This window comes from Nannobrachium achirus (assembly GCF_963921795.1).
Source record: "Nannobrachium achirus genome assembly, chromosome: 4".
Classification (NCBI taxonomy): Eukaryota; Metazoa; Chordata; class Actinopteri; order Myctophiformes; family Myctophidae; genus Nannobrachium; species Nannobrachium achirus.
Genome location: NC_137813.1, coordinates 33,672,729 through 33,691,643, shown reverse-complemented (window position 1 = coordinate 33,691,643; position 18,915 = coordinate 33,672,729). Strand labels below are relative to the sequence as shown.

Genomic DNA, 18,915 nt, shown 5'->3' with positions numbered 1-18,915 from the left:
AAATACTCTGTTTACAAGTAAAAGTCCAGAATACAAAGTTGACGTGAGTAAACGTGCAACTATTAGTACTAAGTATTGTTAAAATGTACTTTGAGTACCCAAAGTAAAAGTACTGAATTGTTTGATAATAGCAGCTCTACAAGCTCACTGACCTTGTAGATCTCTATTTTCAGGTATGAAATAAGGCTAAAGTGGTTAATGTATGTTTTATGATGTAATAATCTATATCTTACAATGTAATAGTGTATAAGTACCTACAAGTTGTAAAGTACAGTACTTGAGTAAATGTAGCCTACTTAACACCACTGATCAAAACATGGGGGTCCTGTCTCAACACCGTCGCAAGGGGAAATGGGTCATTCTTGCTCTGATCCAATCAGAGTACGGATTTGGCCCTGTCTCCGCCAATCAGAACGAGGACCTTAAAGGGGAGGCCCATATCGTCACCTTACAGACAGCAAGCAAGTGCCCATGACATGATGATATAACAGTTGGCGTTTCTATTGGCACTTTGCATGGCTATTTGACAGGTACACAACACCCGTTCAGTACAATACTATGTCGTTTGATCTGAGGCTTCCTCATGATCTGCTGCAGTGATCACATCCATCCCAAAAGAGAGCACACATCATGGGCTTTGACTGATCGGTCTCGCCTACACAATGCTGTCCTCACCCAACCTTCTCGCCAGATCGGCTGTCAAGGTCCTGTCACGCTCTAATTGGAGTCGAGGTGAGATGTGACATTATTTAATGGGTTGTCATTTGTACTGAACGTTGACCTGTTGTCTGCCCTCTGCTTGAAAAGTCTGGATGCCGAGGCTAGCCCTCTGCAGATGTAGTGAGAGGCTCGTTTTAGGTGTAGTTTTTTTTACTTCCACCTTCTATTCTGTAAATCAGGGGTCTTCAACGTTTTCAGGCCAAGGACCCCTTAGCTGAGAGAGAGAGATGAAGAAGGGACCACCTCTACATATTATATAAATGTGTGATGCAGATTTTCATCGATTTTATTGATAGATTCATAGACTTGTTTGACAGCACTGCCATCAGTCTATGTTGGATTAATTTCAGACATTTAACCACTTAAATCGTCGATAATTTGTAAACTTGACCTTTCACTATGTACAGCCCCCCTGTAGTAACTCTAAGGACCACCTAGGGGACCCCCCCCCCCCCCTCCCGTTTCATTTACAGTGTAAATGAAACGTCATATAAATCCTTCAATGAGATATGACTTCTATGCCTGCATGTCCATTGTAATAAAGCATTACAGGTCTATAAGTTAGTTTTCTTGATCTGCTAAATCATGTATGGTCATGGTGCAAGTGTGTGACAATTCTGCAGCATCATTAGTGAATTATGTACAATAGCCTAGGTGACATTATATGTAGCAATGTGAACTCTTGAAGCTGGACACCTCATATTAGAATCTGCTGTTTGACGGTCCTCTCTATAGGATGTGTGTGGTGCCCATGCAGGAAAATTTCTGTGAAACATGGCGGTTTAAAACCGAAGACTGTTCCCCCTCGTTACCTGGGACAGCCAAGCCCTTACACACACCCTCACCTCATAAAATATGGTGAGTATATTTATGCAATTGGCTGCAGTGTACTGTATTTTACCAGTTTTATGATCTGGTCTAGTGAGAATCTGCGGATACGGATAGCCTGTGATCCCAAAAATAATTCCCTCGGAATCCAGGGGTCTCATAATGGTAGGGGGGCCTATCCAGAAACATTGGAAATGCTTATTTTTTGATTCACAATTGATGCATGCTTATTTTTTAATTCACACAATTGATGCAGACACAATATTACAAGGCGTTTAAACATACTATCTGCTCCCACTCTTTACCCCAGGTGAGGTAACTCCAGGCTTGACCCAGACAGAGTATGAACTCCGCAGACTCAGGCTGGCCTCCCTCATCGAAGCCCAGGCCGACCGGCTTGGACCCTCTGTTGCCTCTGGTTCCCATTTGGTCATTGTTCTATCACACCCAACCCGTTACATGACTAATGACATCCCCTACCCCTTCCACCAGAACCAGGTGTGCATTTGATTTCAAGATGCATTTCTTTGTTTTCCTTCCTCTTTTTCCATTCGGTCATTCTGGCTTAACTTAGTTGTTTTTGCATTTTTGCATCTGAACCATGTTTGTCTCCGCCAGGCCAAAGGCCTGGGGAGACTATGTTTTGCCCTGATTTTTGCAAAACACATTTTTGGACAGTACTCCTACAGATTTTATCCAAAACTCATGCAAAAAACGTCAACATTTTCTTATCAGCCTCATGGTGGCGCTATAACAGGCCAATAGTGTAAATAGTGTACTAGAGGTCAAGGAAAAACCTTTGCCCTGCAATTTTCACATCAGCTTTTTATACACAAGTTACCAGATTAGATTGCTATAAAAGTGAGTGAGTGCATTCATGCTCCCTGGAAGATGCACTCTGTTTCACTGACCCCATAACCTATCCCTTGTGCCAACCTCATGCCAAAATATTAACCTTTTACACAAGGTATCTCATAATCTAATTCCAGGATGAACCCTATTGATTTTCCCTAGCCCCCCCTTCTCCTCAATACATGGGGAATGTGACAAATCATGCTTCATATGTGAGGAGAGATCTAATGTACTGTATCACCCATGACACTTAATGAATAATTATTCACTGCAGTGCAGTAACTGACTGAGGGTGTGCATTTATTTAAAACCTTTTTCCAAGGACATTCTGTTTCACAATATCTCTCTTTCAGGATTTCCTCTACCTCAGTGGTGTTCTAGAGCCTGACAGTGCCTTGGTTCTGCATGGAAATGGGCGACCAGACCAGGCTATCCTGTTTGTGCCCCGCAGAGACCCAGCGAGGGAGCTATGGGATGGGCCCCGATCTGGGAAGGACGGAGCCGTTGCTTTGAGTGGCATAGAGCGGGTTCACAACATTGAAGAGCTGGGGTTGGTACTCAGGAGCCTCAAAGGTTAGTGGCGCTATTAAATAATTTACATCCCTGGCTTCCTTTAGTTGCTTTTGTCAATACCTCTGTTGTTTCTCACCAACAGAGGTGACGTAGAGTGTTAAAAAGTTAAAGTTTAAATCATTACACACTCGCAAGCATTTTGTCATGCTTCAGAGGGATGTTCTACAATCCCATATTTAACGCACCATCAGCACTTTCTTCTTTACTGAGCATAATTACTGAAGAAACGAGAGACTATCGAAGCTCCAGCTGGAAGCGACTACCCAAATCATGAACAAAACTCTTCTCTTCTCTTCTCTTCTCTTCTCTTTTTTCTCCTTCTCTTTTCTCTTCTCCTTCTCTTCTCCTTCTCTTCTCTTTCTCTTCTTTATGTTCCTCTCTCTCTCTCTGCCAGGCACTACATTGTGGTATGACAGTTCGCAGCCATCCCACCCTCGTCTGCACCAGACTCACGTCCGTCCTCTGCTGGAGGCAGGACCCATGGCACATGCTCTTAGGCCTCTTACGCACTCCCTCAGGGCCCTTAAGAGCTCAGCCGAGGTGGCCCTCATGCAAGAGGCTGGTCGTATCACAGCACAGGTAGGTATTTAAATCAGGCAAAGGTCCTCTGTTTTCTCATACAGTATATGCAATTTCAAACCAAGCTCACAGCAACTGCTTGTGCATGTGATGTCAGCTGTGTTTCCACTGGAATACCGGTACGTTGCTGGGTAAATGGACATACTGGCATAGGCGGTGGGAGAGTGGTTCCTACATGCCCTCTAGCATCTCCAGGCAGGCAGATGGATAGTTTAACTCTACTACTACTGCTGCTAATGAAACTTTGCTCTGGTCTCGCTCCCCTCTTATGTAAGCATCATTATGCTACCTAAAGTGACGCTTTGCGTTCACACTCGCGTGATGGGATAATAATGCAGGTATTCTGACTAGGAAGGGTGAGTGATATTGACGGTACACAAATATGAAATCGGTGCATGTTCCCAGTGCATGATGTAAAATATACCTGTATAGTACAGGCATTTCAGGCGAGGGGAAATGATGTTGTGGTGTAAATCATGTGAAATGTAATAAAAAAGGTTTTGCAAGATTACCTTTTTTCATTTTTAAGGCTTGCATAAAGCTTTGATAGGCAAAAAAAAAACCATTTCAAATCTCTGTAAGCGATAGTACAGAACTCTTAATAAAGTGTTTCTCCAACACATGTTCGGAGTTTCAAATTTGGTGAATCTTTATTTTGAAACTTTGGTTTCAAAATATATTTACTTTATATATTTACTTTATTGCAGACAGACTTACTGTATGTCTTTCAGAGCTGAGTTTTCAACACCCAACTTTTCAGAGATCTGCCCACACAGCTGCAAGCTTGTGGTTCACATTATTATTGACAGTGTTCTGTTCTGTCACAGATTTTGTGTGAAACTCACAAAAAAATAAATAAAAAATGATTGCGTCAAACATAGTAAAAACTAGTAGCAAGGAATAGTAAAATAGAATAGAATACACCAGTTACATGACAATACAGCGCCAGAGGACAAGGGCTCATTAAAATACTGAGGCCAAGTTTGTAATGTAAAAATCCAGTAAAGTTACCACCTGTTCAAAAGTAAGTTGTGGTCTGTCTCCATCTCTAGGTGGTTGCGAGACGTCCATGCCACAAAACCGGAGGAAGGAAATGTCTTGTTTCATACAGTGGTGGAAAAAGTACTCACATATTTTACTTAAAGGGGAAGACCACCCATTTTCAATATTGAACTATGTCATTAGTATACCTTAGAGGAGTTGTGTGGAAATAGAAAAAAAGTCCCCCCCCTTCTGTGTTGCCTAGAACTAGAGGATTGATTTTAGCGTTTGTATTGTAAAGTCCAACGGTGTGATGTCATCAAGTTGTACTTGATAATACAAACCCCAAAATCAATCCTCCAGTTCTAGGCAACACAGAAGAGGGATAACTTTTTTTTTATTTCCACACAACTCCTCTAAGGTATATTAATGACATAGTTCAATATTGAAAATGGGTGGTCTTCCCCTTTAAGTAAAAGTATCAATACTGCAATATGGTAATACTCTGTTAGGGTGCCCTCACACCAAAATACCTATGAGAGTGGAATCCGCGTTCCGCCAATGCATTTCAATGAGAGTGACGCGGTTTCATGCCAGCAGAGGATTTCTGCAAAAAAACGCTTCACTCTCATTGAAATACATTGGCGGAATGCGGATTCCACTCTCACAGGTATTTTGGTCTGAGGGCCCTCAGACCAAAATATGGTCGGCAGTGGATAAACTCTTCTGGTGCGCGGCTGGCTAAAAACGCAGAGAGCGTATTCCGTCCCAAAGCCAGTGACACGCCTGTCACTCACTTCCCGCACCGCCCTTCCTCCCTGTAGCCTGTAGACTAGCGTAGCGATCCTCATCATATTTTACGTGTCAACTCTATAATGGACAGGCGAAGGGTACTCGCCCTTGCTTTATTGGAAGGGGAGATGCAACAAGCTAAAAAGAGAAGAGTTTGGGTGCACGAGACTCTTGATCAAAACAAAACATCTCCCAGTCCCTTCCTGATTCTCAGAATGTTACGCCTTCGACTCACCCGATTGGACAGGGGGGGAAACCAGAATCTGCGTGGAGAATTCCTTTGCTCCAGCATAAACGCAAGGTCTGCGCGGAGCGCAGATATCCTCCACTGACATGAAACCGCCGCCTTCTCATTGAAATGCATTGGTGGAACGCGGATTCCACTCTCGTAGGCATTTTGGTCTGAGCCCAGCCTTAGGGTGCACACACAGTCTGCACACACAACCAAAATACCTAGAGTGTGGAATCCGCATTCCGCCAATACATTTCAATGAGAATGGAGAGGTTTCATGCCAGTAGAGGATTTCTGCAAAAAAACACCCAATTCTCATTGAAATGCATTGGCGGAATGCGGATTCCACTCTCATAGGTATTTTGGTGTGTGTGCACCCTTAGGGTGCCCTCACACCAAAATACCTATGAGAGTGGAATCCACGTTCCGCCAATGCATTTCAATGAGAGTGAAGCGGTTTCAAGCAAGCAGAGGATTTCTGCAAAAAACGCTCCCTTATCATTGAAATGCATTGGCGGAACGCGGATTCCACTCTCATAGGTATTTTGGTGTGAGGGCACCCTTACAAGTAAAAGTCCGGAATTCGACATGTACTTGAGTAAAAGTATGAAAGTGTTGCCATCAAAATGTACTTAAAGTACCAAAAGTAAAAGTACAAAATGTTTACAATAGACAATTGACACTGGGTGAAAAAAATGGGTTACAAAATCGTGGGATAAAAGAGGGAAAAAAAGAAAACGTAGATGGAACTTATTGGTCCTTTAGGCACATTTGTTCCTCATGAAGAGAGGCATATATGTAAAGAATTCATGACTGTATGTCATGAATCCCCCCAATGGAGAAAGATTTGTTTCAGTGCCGTTTGATAAAAGGTGACTGGCCGGTTATGCAGTTAGCAGTAGGATAATAATGATAAATAGTAAATTGTTTGCAGTTTGCACTCAGTGGAACATATTTCCACCAGGAAGTGTGACCAGGCTGTCAGTCATCAATTATGTCAATACTATGACATCAGCCATTCAGTCAGTCTGAATTCTATTGACTTCCAATATACAAAAATGTAAATTCTTGAACAAAAAGAAAGGCTGTTTAGAATATGTGCAAGATATTCTGGGATTTACTTTCCTGGCCTACTGGCAGTGTGTACAACAAATGTGGTGCTTTGATTGGTCCAATGGTTTGTGAGATTAACTCTGAGAAAAAACAGGCACACAACAAACACAGACAGACCCTCTTATAGCTCTTATAGAGCCATACAGAAGTTGTGAAAACTAGAGCTTCAAAATCTAAATCGGACGATAGCAGACCCAGCCCCTTCTCACACATATTTATCACGTTTGGGTCACTTTTGACTTTGTGTTTATACAGTATCAAAGATATAATATTAGAATTACAATGTTTTTGCATTTGGAAGTTTGCATGTTAGAAAAGTGTGTGTTGATAATATTACACTGGATCAAAACTGATCATTCAAGCATACTTGGCATTTAGAAACCCTTTCCAATTCTTACAGGCATTCAGGAAAACTATGGCTTTTTGTCAAGGGGACATCGATGAAGCTCTGCTCTATGCTAAGGTAAAAGTATAATTTTACAACATTGCATGTTATGATTTCTATATCCCCTATCTATCTGTGACCAAATGTTTTGTCCATTGATTCTTTAGACATTTAATTAGCATTGTATGCTGGTATTGACAAAAAACATGATTTCACAGTTATTGTTTCTGTATAGTGCCCTATCAATGTGCCTCTTCATAGAAGGGAATAGAAGAATATTTGAATTGGACACTAGCCTGACCACACAGACACAGCGTATTGTCAACTAGAAGGAATTTCATGGGAATTATGGGAACTTTCTCTCAGTTTGATTTTGAGAATCGCGTCCATGGCGCCAACTTCCTGGCCTATCCCCCTGTGGTTGCAGGAGGAAACCGAGCCAACACGCTGCACTATATAAACAACAACCAGATTGTCAAGGTAAAGAGATTCATGGTGAATTGTTTTAATTGATTTAACACATTTTAGCTTTAAAAAATACAGATACTATACTGTTTTTATAAGGCTAATATTTGTATTGTTTTAGTTTTAATTTTGGATTTTTCTCACAAAAAACTGCATTATTTAATCAGATGTTAATGATGATCCATGTTTCTATTTTGCTGCTGTTTATTATTATTGTTTGTCTCATGCAAAACTTTGTAACTGAAGTGCTTCAGTATTATTATCAATGAAGAACTAACAGATGAACCATATAAATAAAAACAAGATTTGTATTCGTTCTCTCTCCTCAGGATGGTGAGATGGTTTTGCTTGATGGTGGTTGTGAATACTTTGGTTATGTCAGTGATATCACACGTACATGGCCAGTGAATGGAAGGTAAGTAAACTATCCACAAAAAGTGTGTTTATATGATTTCTATCGTTGATTAGTCGCCTTTACTTCGAGGTACAGATTGTAAGCATCGGGCATTTGTGACGGTAACATGTAATTTTTTTTACCCATTTTAGCAGAACACGAAATGTAAAGCAAACGAATGGGCCAAGAACCAAAACTGCTGACAAATCAAATCCCTTTCACTGACCACTTTGAATTCCCTTTCCTCCCAGGTTAATGACTTTCACTGACCACATTGAATTTCCTTTCTCTAGGTTCAGCCTGGCACAAGCAGAGCTGTATGAGGCTGTTCTGGAGGTCCAGCAGTCCTGTCTGTCTCTTTGTTCCCCAGGAGTCAGTCTGGATCACATCTACAGCACCATGCAGAACCTGCTGGGGCGACAACTCAAACGTTTGGGTATCATCAAGGCCAATACCAGCGATGCTGACATCATGAAGGTACAAGACATTATACACGCTTTTATGGTGTGGCGCTGTGTGTCTCTGTCTGTCTGTCTGTCTGTCTGTCTACAGCTAATCTTGCAAACCGCTGGACAAATCGGCACCACATTTCATGCATGCTATGCATGCTGAAGTAGATGCCTGAATATTTGCATATTTGAATATTTTTCTGTTTTTCTCATGTTTTATACTCTTTTTATTTTATTTTATGTTTTAATATTTAACTTTTTCAAACGTACTCATAGTACTGACTGATATAATAGACTGGTTACATGACGTCCAAGTTCTACATGGAAGCCAGAGCATTATTAGACCCTTTCTTGTTCTAGCTGGGGTAGAACGGTGGCTAGTGACAGGAAAGTGAGTACAGAGAGGATGGATGAAGGATACCCTGAGCTGGGAATCAAACTCAAAACATTGCAGGTATGCGCTGAAAACATTGAACATGACCCTTCAATCTGCCGTGTAAATAACACATTCAAATTTAAAAGGATGAATATCAAATGATAGAGGATTATTATGCATTAAGGTTAGGATCTTTTAAATAGAAAACCCGGCAGCAGCTCTTGAATGTGTTGTTATGAGACATTCGTAACATTATGAAGGACGATTATTGAATATTTATAAGGTACCCTAGCCCAGTGTAAATTCATCATCTTCCTACTCCCTGCCTTACAAAGGCACTAACCAATCCCTGCTGTGCTGACCTATTTGAATTTAACCTTGCACTATTCGAGGTGCATATTTATTAAACGCAACAAGTATTGATCAAGTATCAAAAGTGGGATGTAAACTCTCAGACCAGATAATTCAGTATTGTACAGCAATTTGTCATTGGCCTGGCAAGTCAGGTGTTTGCCGTAAAGGAGTGTAGTCAAATGTTGTGAATCGAAGCTCTTAAAATGTTATTGCTTTTATAGTATACTGTTTGCCAGGTGACCATCGGTTACTCATTAATACTTTAATCTCCTTTATCAAGATCAATGGCTGAGATCATGTTTTATCGCCATCCAAAACTGGAATCAAAAAACATAATAAATTCCATTACAAAATTATAATTAAGAAGTAGTGAAAGCGACGCATTGTCTGCTATTTTATGCTATTTTCACTAGTCTGGGTTCCGGCAAACCTGTCTAATCTCTCTTTTTGGTTTTGGACCAGTGGTTTTGGAACCACTGGTCTAGGGCATGTTACCTTCCTTACGGTTTAACTAAAATCTGTCTTCCCCTGTAGTTGCGTGAAGTACAACAAATAAAAAGTAACCGTATACAGACAGCAAACTACATTTAGTGTTATAACACTATCATTCCTTGAGCCTTGAGGAATCTTTGTTGTATTAAGTGTTTATTTTTACCCTTGCTGATGGTTTGTGGTCAGGAAATGGCCATAAGCTTCTCTGGCCAATTTAAACGATGAAATAGTGACCTAATTACACCCTTCATAAAGCACAATATACCAGTGTAACTACCTATAATAGAGGCACTCCTTTCCTGCAGCGGTTTACTTCAGGGAAATAAAATAAGCATGCCAAACCAAAGCTTAATGTACATTTGTTCAACTTAGGTTTTTCTTTAAAAGAATGAAGAAAAGAAATATAGAACTCACTCGCTCTGGAAAATTTTGGAAGTAAAACTGTAGGGTAATGGAACAAAGAATGATTTGTAGCAGTTGGGGAGGCGTTTGTTCAAAACGCATAGCAGACTGACATGCTAATTCTTCATGAAGACAAAGAATAATGAACTTGTATCAACAAGAATGAATGAATTCCAAATTCCCTACATTTTAGAGACACAAATTACATAAGACCTGGGACGCCCTCTTTCTGTTTCTTTATCATGTAGGCGGTCACTTAGAGCTAGTATTGATGCGTGATCTTTCCATGTGGGAGGCCTTGTTTTAAATCTAGACACTAGGCCCATAATTATTAGCCAGCTTAGAATAGGACTATGATATATAATTTGCTGTGACCCACTAACATTCTCTTACACTAGATACATGTGGAGATAAGTGGGGCGAAGCGAGGACCCCACCAACAAACACACACACACACACACACACACACACACACACACACACACAATGCTTTTTTCATTGATGGTAAACCAAAATTGGACATACAGTAAGTTTAGCATTTTATTGGCCTGTTAGCGGTGTTAACTTTTTTTGTTTTGTTTTTTTTGGTCTTTCTCAACTGTCAATAGAATATAAAATTATAAATGCTATCAAAGGAGTGCACCAGATGTGAAAATGTCTTTACAGTTTACGTGTACATATTCATATGCATCTACAACACTTCTATTGCCATTATACACCATATGTGTTGAGGTATTATGTTTAGGTAAGAAAGAATACTACTGCTAATTATACAGAAACAATTTCCCTTAGTCTATTAGTTATAGATATAAATTAAAAATATTATAATTATGTTGCAAATTATAACCAATATTTGGACATCAATGGAGGTGTGCTGTGAGTTTCATAATATATATTGACATATTTTGTAATAGATGACCTGCATCAATCCTAGAGGCACTACATTGCTTTAATGCTTTATTTTCAAATAAGAAAATCGGTAATAAATTCCATCATCAGAATGTTATGCCTGGCCCAGTTACCGTAACAAAAACTCAGCTGCTATTTACCATTGTGCTTCTGCTGCTCCTGCCTGCAGTTGTGCCCCTTTTTTGGTGTAGATGTCTCACATTATCTCTATTAAAGGGATATTTTACTTTTGGGTTATTTTATCGTCTACTCAGGCTTTTGTGAACATCCCAGACAGTTTTGAAGTTGCCCGATTCAGTATTTAGATATTTGATATTCATTTCATCAGACATGCCCTTTTCCTATACAAACTAGTCAAATTTTAACCTTGTCAGATTCATCTAAAACACCCGGTTCTGGTGACTGATACTGCCTTTCTAATAATACGCGAGGGGCAATGTTTTATTGGTTATGCAGTTTGAAGTAACAATGGGTTTGTATAGGAAGGGGGGTGTCTGATAACATGAATTTGATGAATATGTTGTGCCTGATACAATCACCCAAAATTTGTTTGAAAGTGAAATGCATACACAAAATGCACTAACAGTTTAAGTTTATCAAGTAGCCTACTGACTTCCTACCTTTCCCTTTTCACTTCCATCACTTAAAATGTGACCTTACCATTAGCAATCTATTAAATTCAGGGACGAATGAAAGATGCACATTAGTCTGTTCAACAACACTTTATTTCCAACTGTAAAAGTTGGCAAACTAACAGGAGAAGGGTGCACACACCAGTATTGCTGAGGTGCTGCTGACCTTGGTAAAGAAAAGGCTACACACTCATAGCCACGATGTAAGATAATGTTATGATTACCAATGTTTCGACCTGGAAAGGTCTTCTTCAGGGATTGAACTGTAAAGCTTAACAGAGCAAGGGTGTTGTGCTTGAAAGTTTATGGAACAACAGAGTGGCTTATACCAGCTCCGTTGTCACAGCTAAAAATGTCAAATGCATTTTCAGCTTTTGGGCTCCACACCAAGCTCTTTTTATGTGTTACATCTCCATTAACATGTTGTTTGGTTTTCACTCCTCTCAGGCTGCAAGGAGGTACTGCCCCCACCATGTTGGTCACTACTTGGGTATGGACGTCCATGATACCCCAGAATTGTCTCGTTCACAGCCGCTGCAGCCAGGGATGGCCATCACTATAGAGCCTGGTACAGAGAAACTCTAACTTTTTTTTCCTAACACACTCGTCAAAATACTTTTTTTTTTCTGTGTGTGTGTGTGTGTTTTACGATCCAGCACATTTGCGTGCCTTATGGAAAATTGGATAGTCAATGATAAGCTTCAACACTTCAAATTCCAATAAAGTCCATTTCTAAGCCGCAAATTTTAAATAAAAATTAGCCTTTCATCATTTGTTAGCAATTTCTGTTGGAACAGTTGAAATGAAAACGAATAGATTCTCTGAATCATTGTGTTCTTGGTGTATCAGTTCTATTGCAGATGTACCATATTAGCTTTATTGTCTCCACCAGCCGAAGGCTGAGGGAGAGTATGTTTTCCCCTCCGTCCGTCCGTCCGTCCGTGCGTCCGTCCGTCCGTGCGTCCGTCCGTCCGTCCGGTTGTCCGTTACCAGCTAATCTCCGGCGCCGTTGGCCCGGTCGCTGCCAAACTGTGCACACACACTCCCTCGACACCAATTCAGAACCTCTGCCCCAAATATTTCACATGGGCCTGTTCTAGCGCCACCAGGAGGCCGACTTTTGCTAAACTAACTTTTGCCAGTACTCCTACAGATTTTGTCCAAAAATCACGTAAATCAGTAGACAGTATCTCTACAGTCATGTGATCGACATGGATGTGTCAGATTTTCCATATTCCATCCTGATTGGCTAAAACTGCCTTTCAAAGTTTGCAGGATTGGTCAGTTTTGAATAAAATGCCTGAAATCCTGAACGCAGTGTGCGATTTTGGTGAAATTGTGCATGCACATTCCCAATAGGCAGAGGAATAAATGCCACTTAAGAAAAATCAAATCAGCCTCATGGTGGCGCTATAACAGGCTGATTCATGTTTTCACCTATAACTCCACCGATTAGTGTCAAACTTTGTATGCGCACTCCTTAGAGGCCAAGGTAAAACCTTTTCCCTGCATTTTTTACATCAGCCTTTTATAGCGCCATCAGGAGGCCGACTTATGTAAAACACATTACATGCCTGACCTGGTGGAGACCTGTGCTCGGAAGAGCACTGCTTCTAGTTAATTAGTATTTTCAGCAACATTATATGAAGTTTGTACTAATGGTGTACAGCTTTGGTCACATGACTTTCTCTCGAACATGAAGAGATGTCAGAGCTGGGCGCCTGGTGGCCTAGTGGACCAGGCGCATACCATATAGGCATTGCCATTTCGACATCAATGCCTGTCTGCGTCGCCGGTTCGATTCCCGATCCGGGCGACCTTTGCCGCATGTCACTCCGTCTCTCCCCCATTTCCTGTCAGAAAAAGAGATGTCAGAGCTGTGTGATATTGAAACGTAACGGCATTGCCGCAAGCCACGCCCCGGACTCATTTTTGAAGCTTGTGATTGGCTGAACCGGACATAGGGAGCGCTCCGTTGTGGTCTCTTGGACCGTGCGAGGTGCACCAAACCCCAATTATCATTGCGTTTATCGTGCGCTTGCCCAGGCCGTAACGATTGCATTCACCACGGCTTCGTAACTCGCGCGGCGCTCCGCCGGCCGCGCAGCCCTGGCCCGCTCTTCGCGGCCACTCGCGCCTGCAGCGCTCGGGGGCGAAGAGCAGGACCAAGGTCCGCTGGCCTTCGCGCCGCTTGCAGTGTCGTGGACAATAACTGTGAAAACGAGCGCTCTATGCGGCAATGCCGTTACGTTTCAATATCACGCGTCAGAGCTACACATGTCAAACTCTTCAATGTCCTCCTCTCTTCCCTCAGGGCTGTATATCTGTCTAGACGATGACCAGGCCCCTGTACAGTTCCGTGGCATGGGGGTCAGAATAGAAGATGACGTTGTGATCCAAGACAAGGGAGGACCCCTGATTTTATCCTCTGAGGCACCAAAGACCATCGCTGATGTGGAACGGGCCTGTGCCCAGAGATAGGGCAGGCAGACGGGCACAACTGTTGAAGTGTCGGCACCAAAGCCAGGCAGTGTGTTTCGTGATTCACCTATCCCCATAACTATGACACGGTCAGAGCCCCTAAGCCTAAAGGATGGATGCACACTGCAAGATTTTATTTTTACACAATGAAGGTGAAATTCTGCAATCCCAAAGATTTTATTTTTTAACTGGAGTGAAACCATTTTTTCAGATGCTAGCTTGACACATGCTGTTCTTTGATAAAAGAAATCGCAAAGAAACCCATGCATGCTGTCTTTACAGTTTTGTGTTTTGCAGGCTACCACATCTCATCCTGTGCATCTGTCACCAACAACAATATTCAGAAAAACAAAAACAACTATTCTTTAACAAATATTCAGTAAATGTTGCAGTGTGCATCTTCCCCTGAATCTTAAACTAAGCAACTGCTTCAAAATCACTAGTGCACAAGCATAGGCAGGTTTGGTTGAGGCCAGATGTAGTCAAGTTTGAGGTGATTTGGAAATAGGCTAATGTACCAGGTGCATAATGTTTTCATGGCATATGCCTACTTGGATATGTTTACTACTCACATTATCCTTCATCTACAATGCATACGCCTGTAAACAAATTCTCCATTTCTTTCACACTTCTTCACAATATGTACTCTTTTATTTTGCAAATACTGTATGTTGGAATGGAATTACCTAATGATGTATTGTAGACCCTACACCTACATCATGGAGGCTGACATTTTCATGACCTCGTTTTTTACAAGAAGCCACATAAGAGTATTGTGTCTAACATAACAATCAGCCTGTTGAACTTGGTCTGGAGAACCATAGGCTACCCATGCACTGAAATTGATGAAAGTATCTTGGCAAGATTTTGGTGAGTGTATGTGTGTGTTCATGCCTGTATGTGTTTGTCTTATTTAGATAGGGAATGTAAGGTTGAGTTTCTCCTGTGTGTTACATGGAGGCAACAAGAGGACATTTTATACATGTCAAAATGTGTTCCTGAACTCAATAAACTCCCAACGGCTCTCTTGTACATTTATTGCAGGTCAGGATAGCATCCCTGGTTTCTGATACTTGTATAAAATGTTTTCTGTTCACATGAACAACCTGATGAGTCTGTATGATTTAGAATACATTGTGGAGAGTGTGTTGGGTTTATGATCATATCAAGCCAAAATGCAATTGAAGAAGGCTTTACTTTGATAAAGTTCAAACGTGTTTCCATTGATTGCCGAATGTAAAGGATCTGTGCCAATTCCGATGGCGGTGCGGTTACTGCCGGTGGAGCGCGACTGTCCCCTACAGATGAGTGCGATAGTAGTGCAACTCCGAGAGAATACGAAAGTGTATTCCGGGCAATCCCGAGCACCAACCAACCCCCCTTCACGCCTAATGTTGCTGTACCTCCAACCCTCCCCCCGTATCAGAGGAGTAGAAACAACAAGCCGCCATTTTGTTTGTGCGGACAGACCGTAAGAAACAGGAGATACCGAGAGAAGGAGCGACTCCAACACCGATAACAGCCACTCCGGGAACCGCCGGTTGAAGAGTGGCGGAATCGTGTCCGAGTACTGAGAGGGAAAAGAAAAGGCATAAACAAAAGATAAGACGTCAGGAAAACGAGTCGGTGATATAAAAAGGAAATACTCTTTGAAAATCCAAGGAAGGGGGTGTTTTTGCGGAGCGGAGACGGAGAGGAGAGGCGGAAGAGGGCAATATATTATAACGAAGGAAAACCTACGAAAGAATACGAACATGAAAAATCATTATGTGCCCATCGCGGAGGAAGGAAAAAGCCCGCACAGACAATTATACAAATAAATTACTAGCGGGCATAAAAGATAGGTGGAAAGACGAAAGACGGGTTTAAAGAGAAGGGAAAATTGCCAGGAGAAACGCGAAGGGGGGCATTCTCCATCACAAAGAGTCAATGAAAGGATTTTGTGAACCCAAAATATTTTGGGGGGTGTTGCTAACAATATCTTGCCCATCCGTGGCTTCCCATTTCTAAAATAGTAATAATTTCTTGGCGACCCACGTCGTTTTATTACATTTTCGCCCATCATTGTATTCTCCAGTTTTTGGATGGGATCTTTTTCTCCGCTTGCATGACAAGATGTATCAGTATACGCAGTGAATGACAAGATATTGTTTTGCAATATTTATAAAGCGTTTGATTTTTCTCCAGTTTTCGGGAAAGCTTTATAGTGTTGTCAGCAGAAAACCCAGGACGTGAATTATCTTCAGAAGCAAAGGATATGTAACCCCATGGAACGTCCTCTGCAAAATAAAACTAATTGGATCATTCTACTTGACCACTGATTGGCAATTAGCTTCTTCATATCCCATAACAACTATTCCGACAAAGAGGAAGCTGCACCAGAATCGATTGACAATTCCGAAAAGGCAGACAAGCTGTGATTTTGGACAAGATTTTTAATGATTTTTGCATCCATTTCGAACCCCGCTGGCTGCAATAGGCATACTCACGCAAAGGGGTGCAACCAAATGTGCAATATGAGTCCGTTATTTTTGACTTAGTGCCTTGCATGGATAGACGCATACACAAAGTGTACATTTGTAGTCGATATGCACATGCAAAAAGAAACTTGAGATGCACGTAAATTGGAATTTGCTGTAGTTATTTTTGAACGAGTTCATGCAAGTGAAACTCGTGTTCATCTCTCAGAACTGTATTATATGCTATTTATTCAGTTCAAAAGCCAATGCAAGTTGCTTTCTCGGTAGTGCACTTGAGATTGACTACCATCCATCATGCTTTAATTGCATTTTAAACCACTGTCATCCACTGGGATAGATCACAACACCGAACTGACCGGCTTGTTTTGGTGATATGGGTGATTGCAGTGAGAATTCAGATCAAGTCGGTTATAGTCTGAACTCTATCAGGGTTCTTTAAACTGTTGCATGAGAGAAAGCCCCTTCAAAAGTTACCACCCGGGTACGGTTGGCCTGCATTTTTCTATCGCATTTTTCATCTTCATTGCCTGGCTGAGAACATCAACCGAAGCGCCTCGGAATTAAAACATTAGATTTCACCGCCGACTATGGCGGACAAGAGCGAATCAGCCACGGAGGACAGGTCTTGGGGCATTTTATATGTCGCAGAAGAGGCTACATGAGGTTGTCGGAAGCCCGTTCGCTTGTCTTTTTGTGCCGACTCCACCTTCCCACCTCCTCCTGTTCAACTGAGAAATCTGTGAAGAAACACAATCTCGGACAGGGGAGGGGGATTGATATCTACGGAGAGGGATCAACCGAGAGTGGGAACTCTGAAGGAAAGAGTTGAACATTGCTGTCCTTTCCCCTACCGTCCCCCAAGCGGTGGGGGAAGAAGCCATACGATTTCTTCAAGAGGGTTCAGGAAGCGCAAACAAGGGGAATACGTTTTCCCTGTGTGGATCTGCAGTAATTTTTTAATTCGTCAAAAATATGGCCGATAATGTCCTGGAGTCCGGCCCGCCTTCAGCCAAGAGGCCCAAGCTGTCTTCTCCAGCTCTCTCTGTATCAGCCAGTGATGGAAACGGTAAACACCCTTTTAAATGCATTGTTTGCAAAGCACAAAACGAATTAATTGCCAGTGAGTAAATAGTCATAGATCGGAACGATTACAGTATGCGGAGTTGCCTTATAGTAGAAGTTACTTGCACGGACTTGCTTAGTTGCTGCATAGAGCTTCTGTCGATACGCATGCATGCATGGAAAGGTTTGACTCAGAAAATGTATTGCTTCAAGAAAGCATGCAGTTGTCGACTTGGACAACTTTTCCAGGTGTTTTGTTTTGGTGTGCTAGCCGCACCTGGCTAACCCAACTAGCTAGTGTCTACTGTTCCACCGCCAAACAATGGAAGAGTCGAGTCACCCCAGTTTTCTCAAGTTGGCTTGATTAGTTTAATGTTCAGAGAGCCAATTCGCTTTTAACGAGGAAAACCTAAACGAATGACACACAGGCCATACTAAAATGATATGAAAACGGTCTTTCCACGTAGCCTACAAGCCCCTTTTAAACACAACGTCTAGCTACTTTAAAGGCAGAGAATGGTATTACGCGACGCAGCTAGCTCGGTGGCTACCGGCTCAGCTGAGTTGAAGTGGCTTGTTGGCAAACTCGGCGGTAAACATTTCGGTGGACACAATTCGGGGTTTAGTAGCCTCTACGCTAGCCTTTAATTTCAGTAAAAATAAATGAATAAAAGGGGGTTAAATTCATGAACCTTGTGTAGTCGCTACCCCGTCCGTAAGCGTATTGACGCTAACAGCTAGCTATTGTTTGGCCCTCACTTCATCAATGAAGAACTTGCGCAAAGCATTGTTGTCGTGCTGCCAATGCAATTGTTGCTACCAGTGGTGGAAAAAGTACTCAAATGTTTTTACTTGAGTAAAAGTATCAATACTGCACTGTAGAAATACTGTTACAAGTAAAAGTCCGGAATTCAAAATGTACTTGAGTAAAAGTACAATAGTATTGGTTTCAAAATCTACTGAAAGTACCAGAAGTAAAGGTACTCATTATGCAGAATGTCCCATTTCAAGCTTTTCAAATGCATAAAAGTATTTTGAAAATGGCAGATCTTCAAGCTCACAATGCGTTACATCGCGACTCATTGTCAATGTAGTTTGACGTACGAGCCTGTTGTGCGATTTATAAAAAAGAAATAATAATAAAAAAGAAAAAGTACACATTTTAAACGGGAACAAAAGTGGCGACGTGTGTGTTCTGTTTAAAACTGTCGTGCGACAGCCTCGAGCAAAGTAGTAAAAGTGAACGACGAAGCCAATAGTTTAACCGTTTGGTCGGAGATGATCAACTTTACTGCGCTCTCCGACTAGCCCACTTTTATTGTATACTCCCCTATTGTCTGAATGGCATAATGACACCAAGTATT

The 18,915-nt window shown here is 41.7% G+C and overlaps 2 protein-coding genes across 9 annotated transcripts in view; both read left to right on the top strand.

Moving 5' to 3' along the window:
* The first annotated feature begins 466 nt into the window (after positions 1–466).
* On the top strand, positions 467–14,973 carry xpnpep3 (X-prolyl aminopeptidase 3, mitochondrial). Of its 2 annotated transcripts, none has more exons than XR_013961898.1 (11): positions 467–732; positions 1,456–1,578; positions 1,859–2,046; positions 2,754–2,973; positions 3,368–3,552; positions 7,071–7,133; positions 7,422–7,535; positions 7,850–7,935; positions 8,208–8,391; positions 8,724–8,817; positions 11,976–12,004. XR_013961898.1 is itself a non-coding variant. In XM_080722920.1 (11 exons), exons 1-11 carry the CDS (start codon positions 663–665, stop codon positions 14,007–14,009), a joined length of 1,521 nt encoding a protein of 506 aa, XP_080579046.1. In that variant the 5' UTR covers positions 467–662; the 3' UTR covers positions 14,010–14,973. The 2 variants fall into 2 exon arrangements, 1 of the variants encoding a protein (XP_080579046.1); XM_080722920.1 differs by lacking the exon at positions 8,724–8,817 and adding an exon at positions 13,843–14,973 and having other exon boundaries at positions 11,976–12,096.
* A 541-nt stretch (positions 14,974–15,514) lies between these two features.
* Positions 15,515–18,915, top strand: part of ep300b (EP300 lysine acetyltransferase b) — a 48,811-nt gene continuing 45,410 nt past the window's right edge. For all 7 annotated transcript variants that reach the window (XM_080722911.1, XM_080722910.1, XM_080722907.1 and 4 more), the window contains exon 1: positions 15,515–17,555. In XM_080722911.1, the coding sequence (XP_080579037.1) occupies positions 17,462–17,555 (94 nt within the window). In that variant the 5' untranslated portion in view covers positions 15,515–17,461. The remainder of the gene's footprint in view (positions 17,556–18,915) is intronic.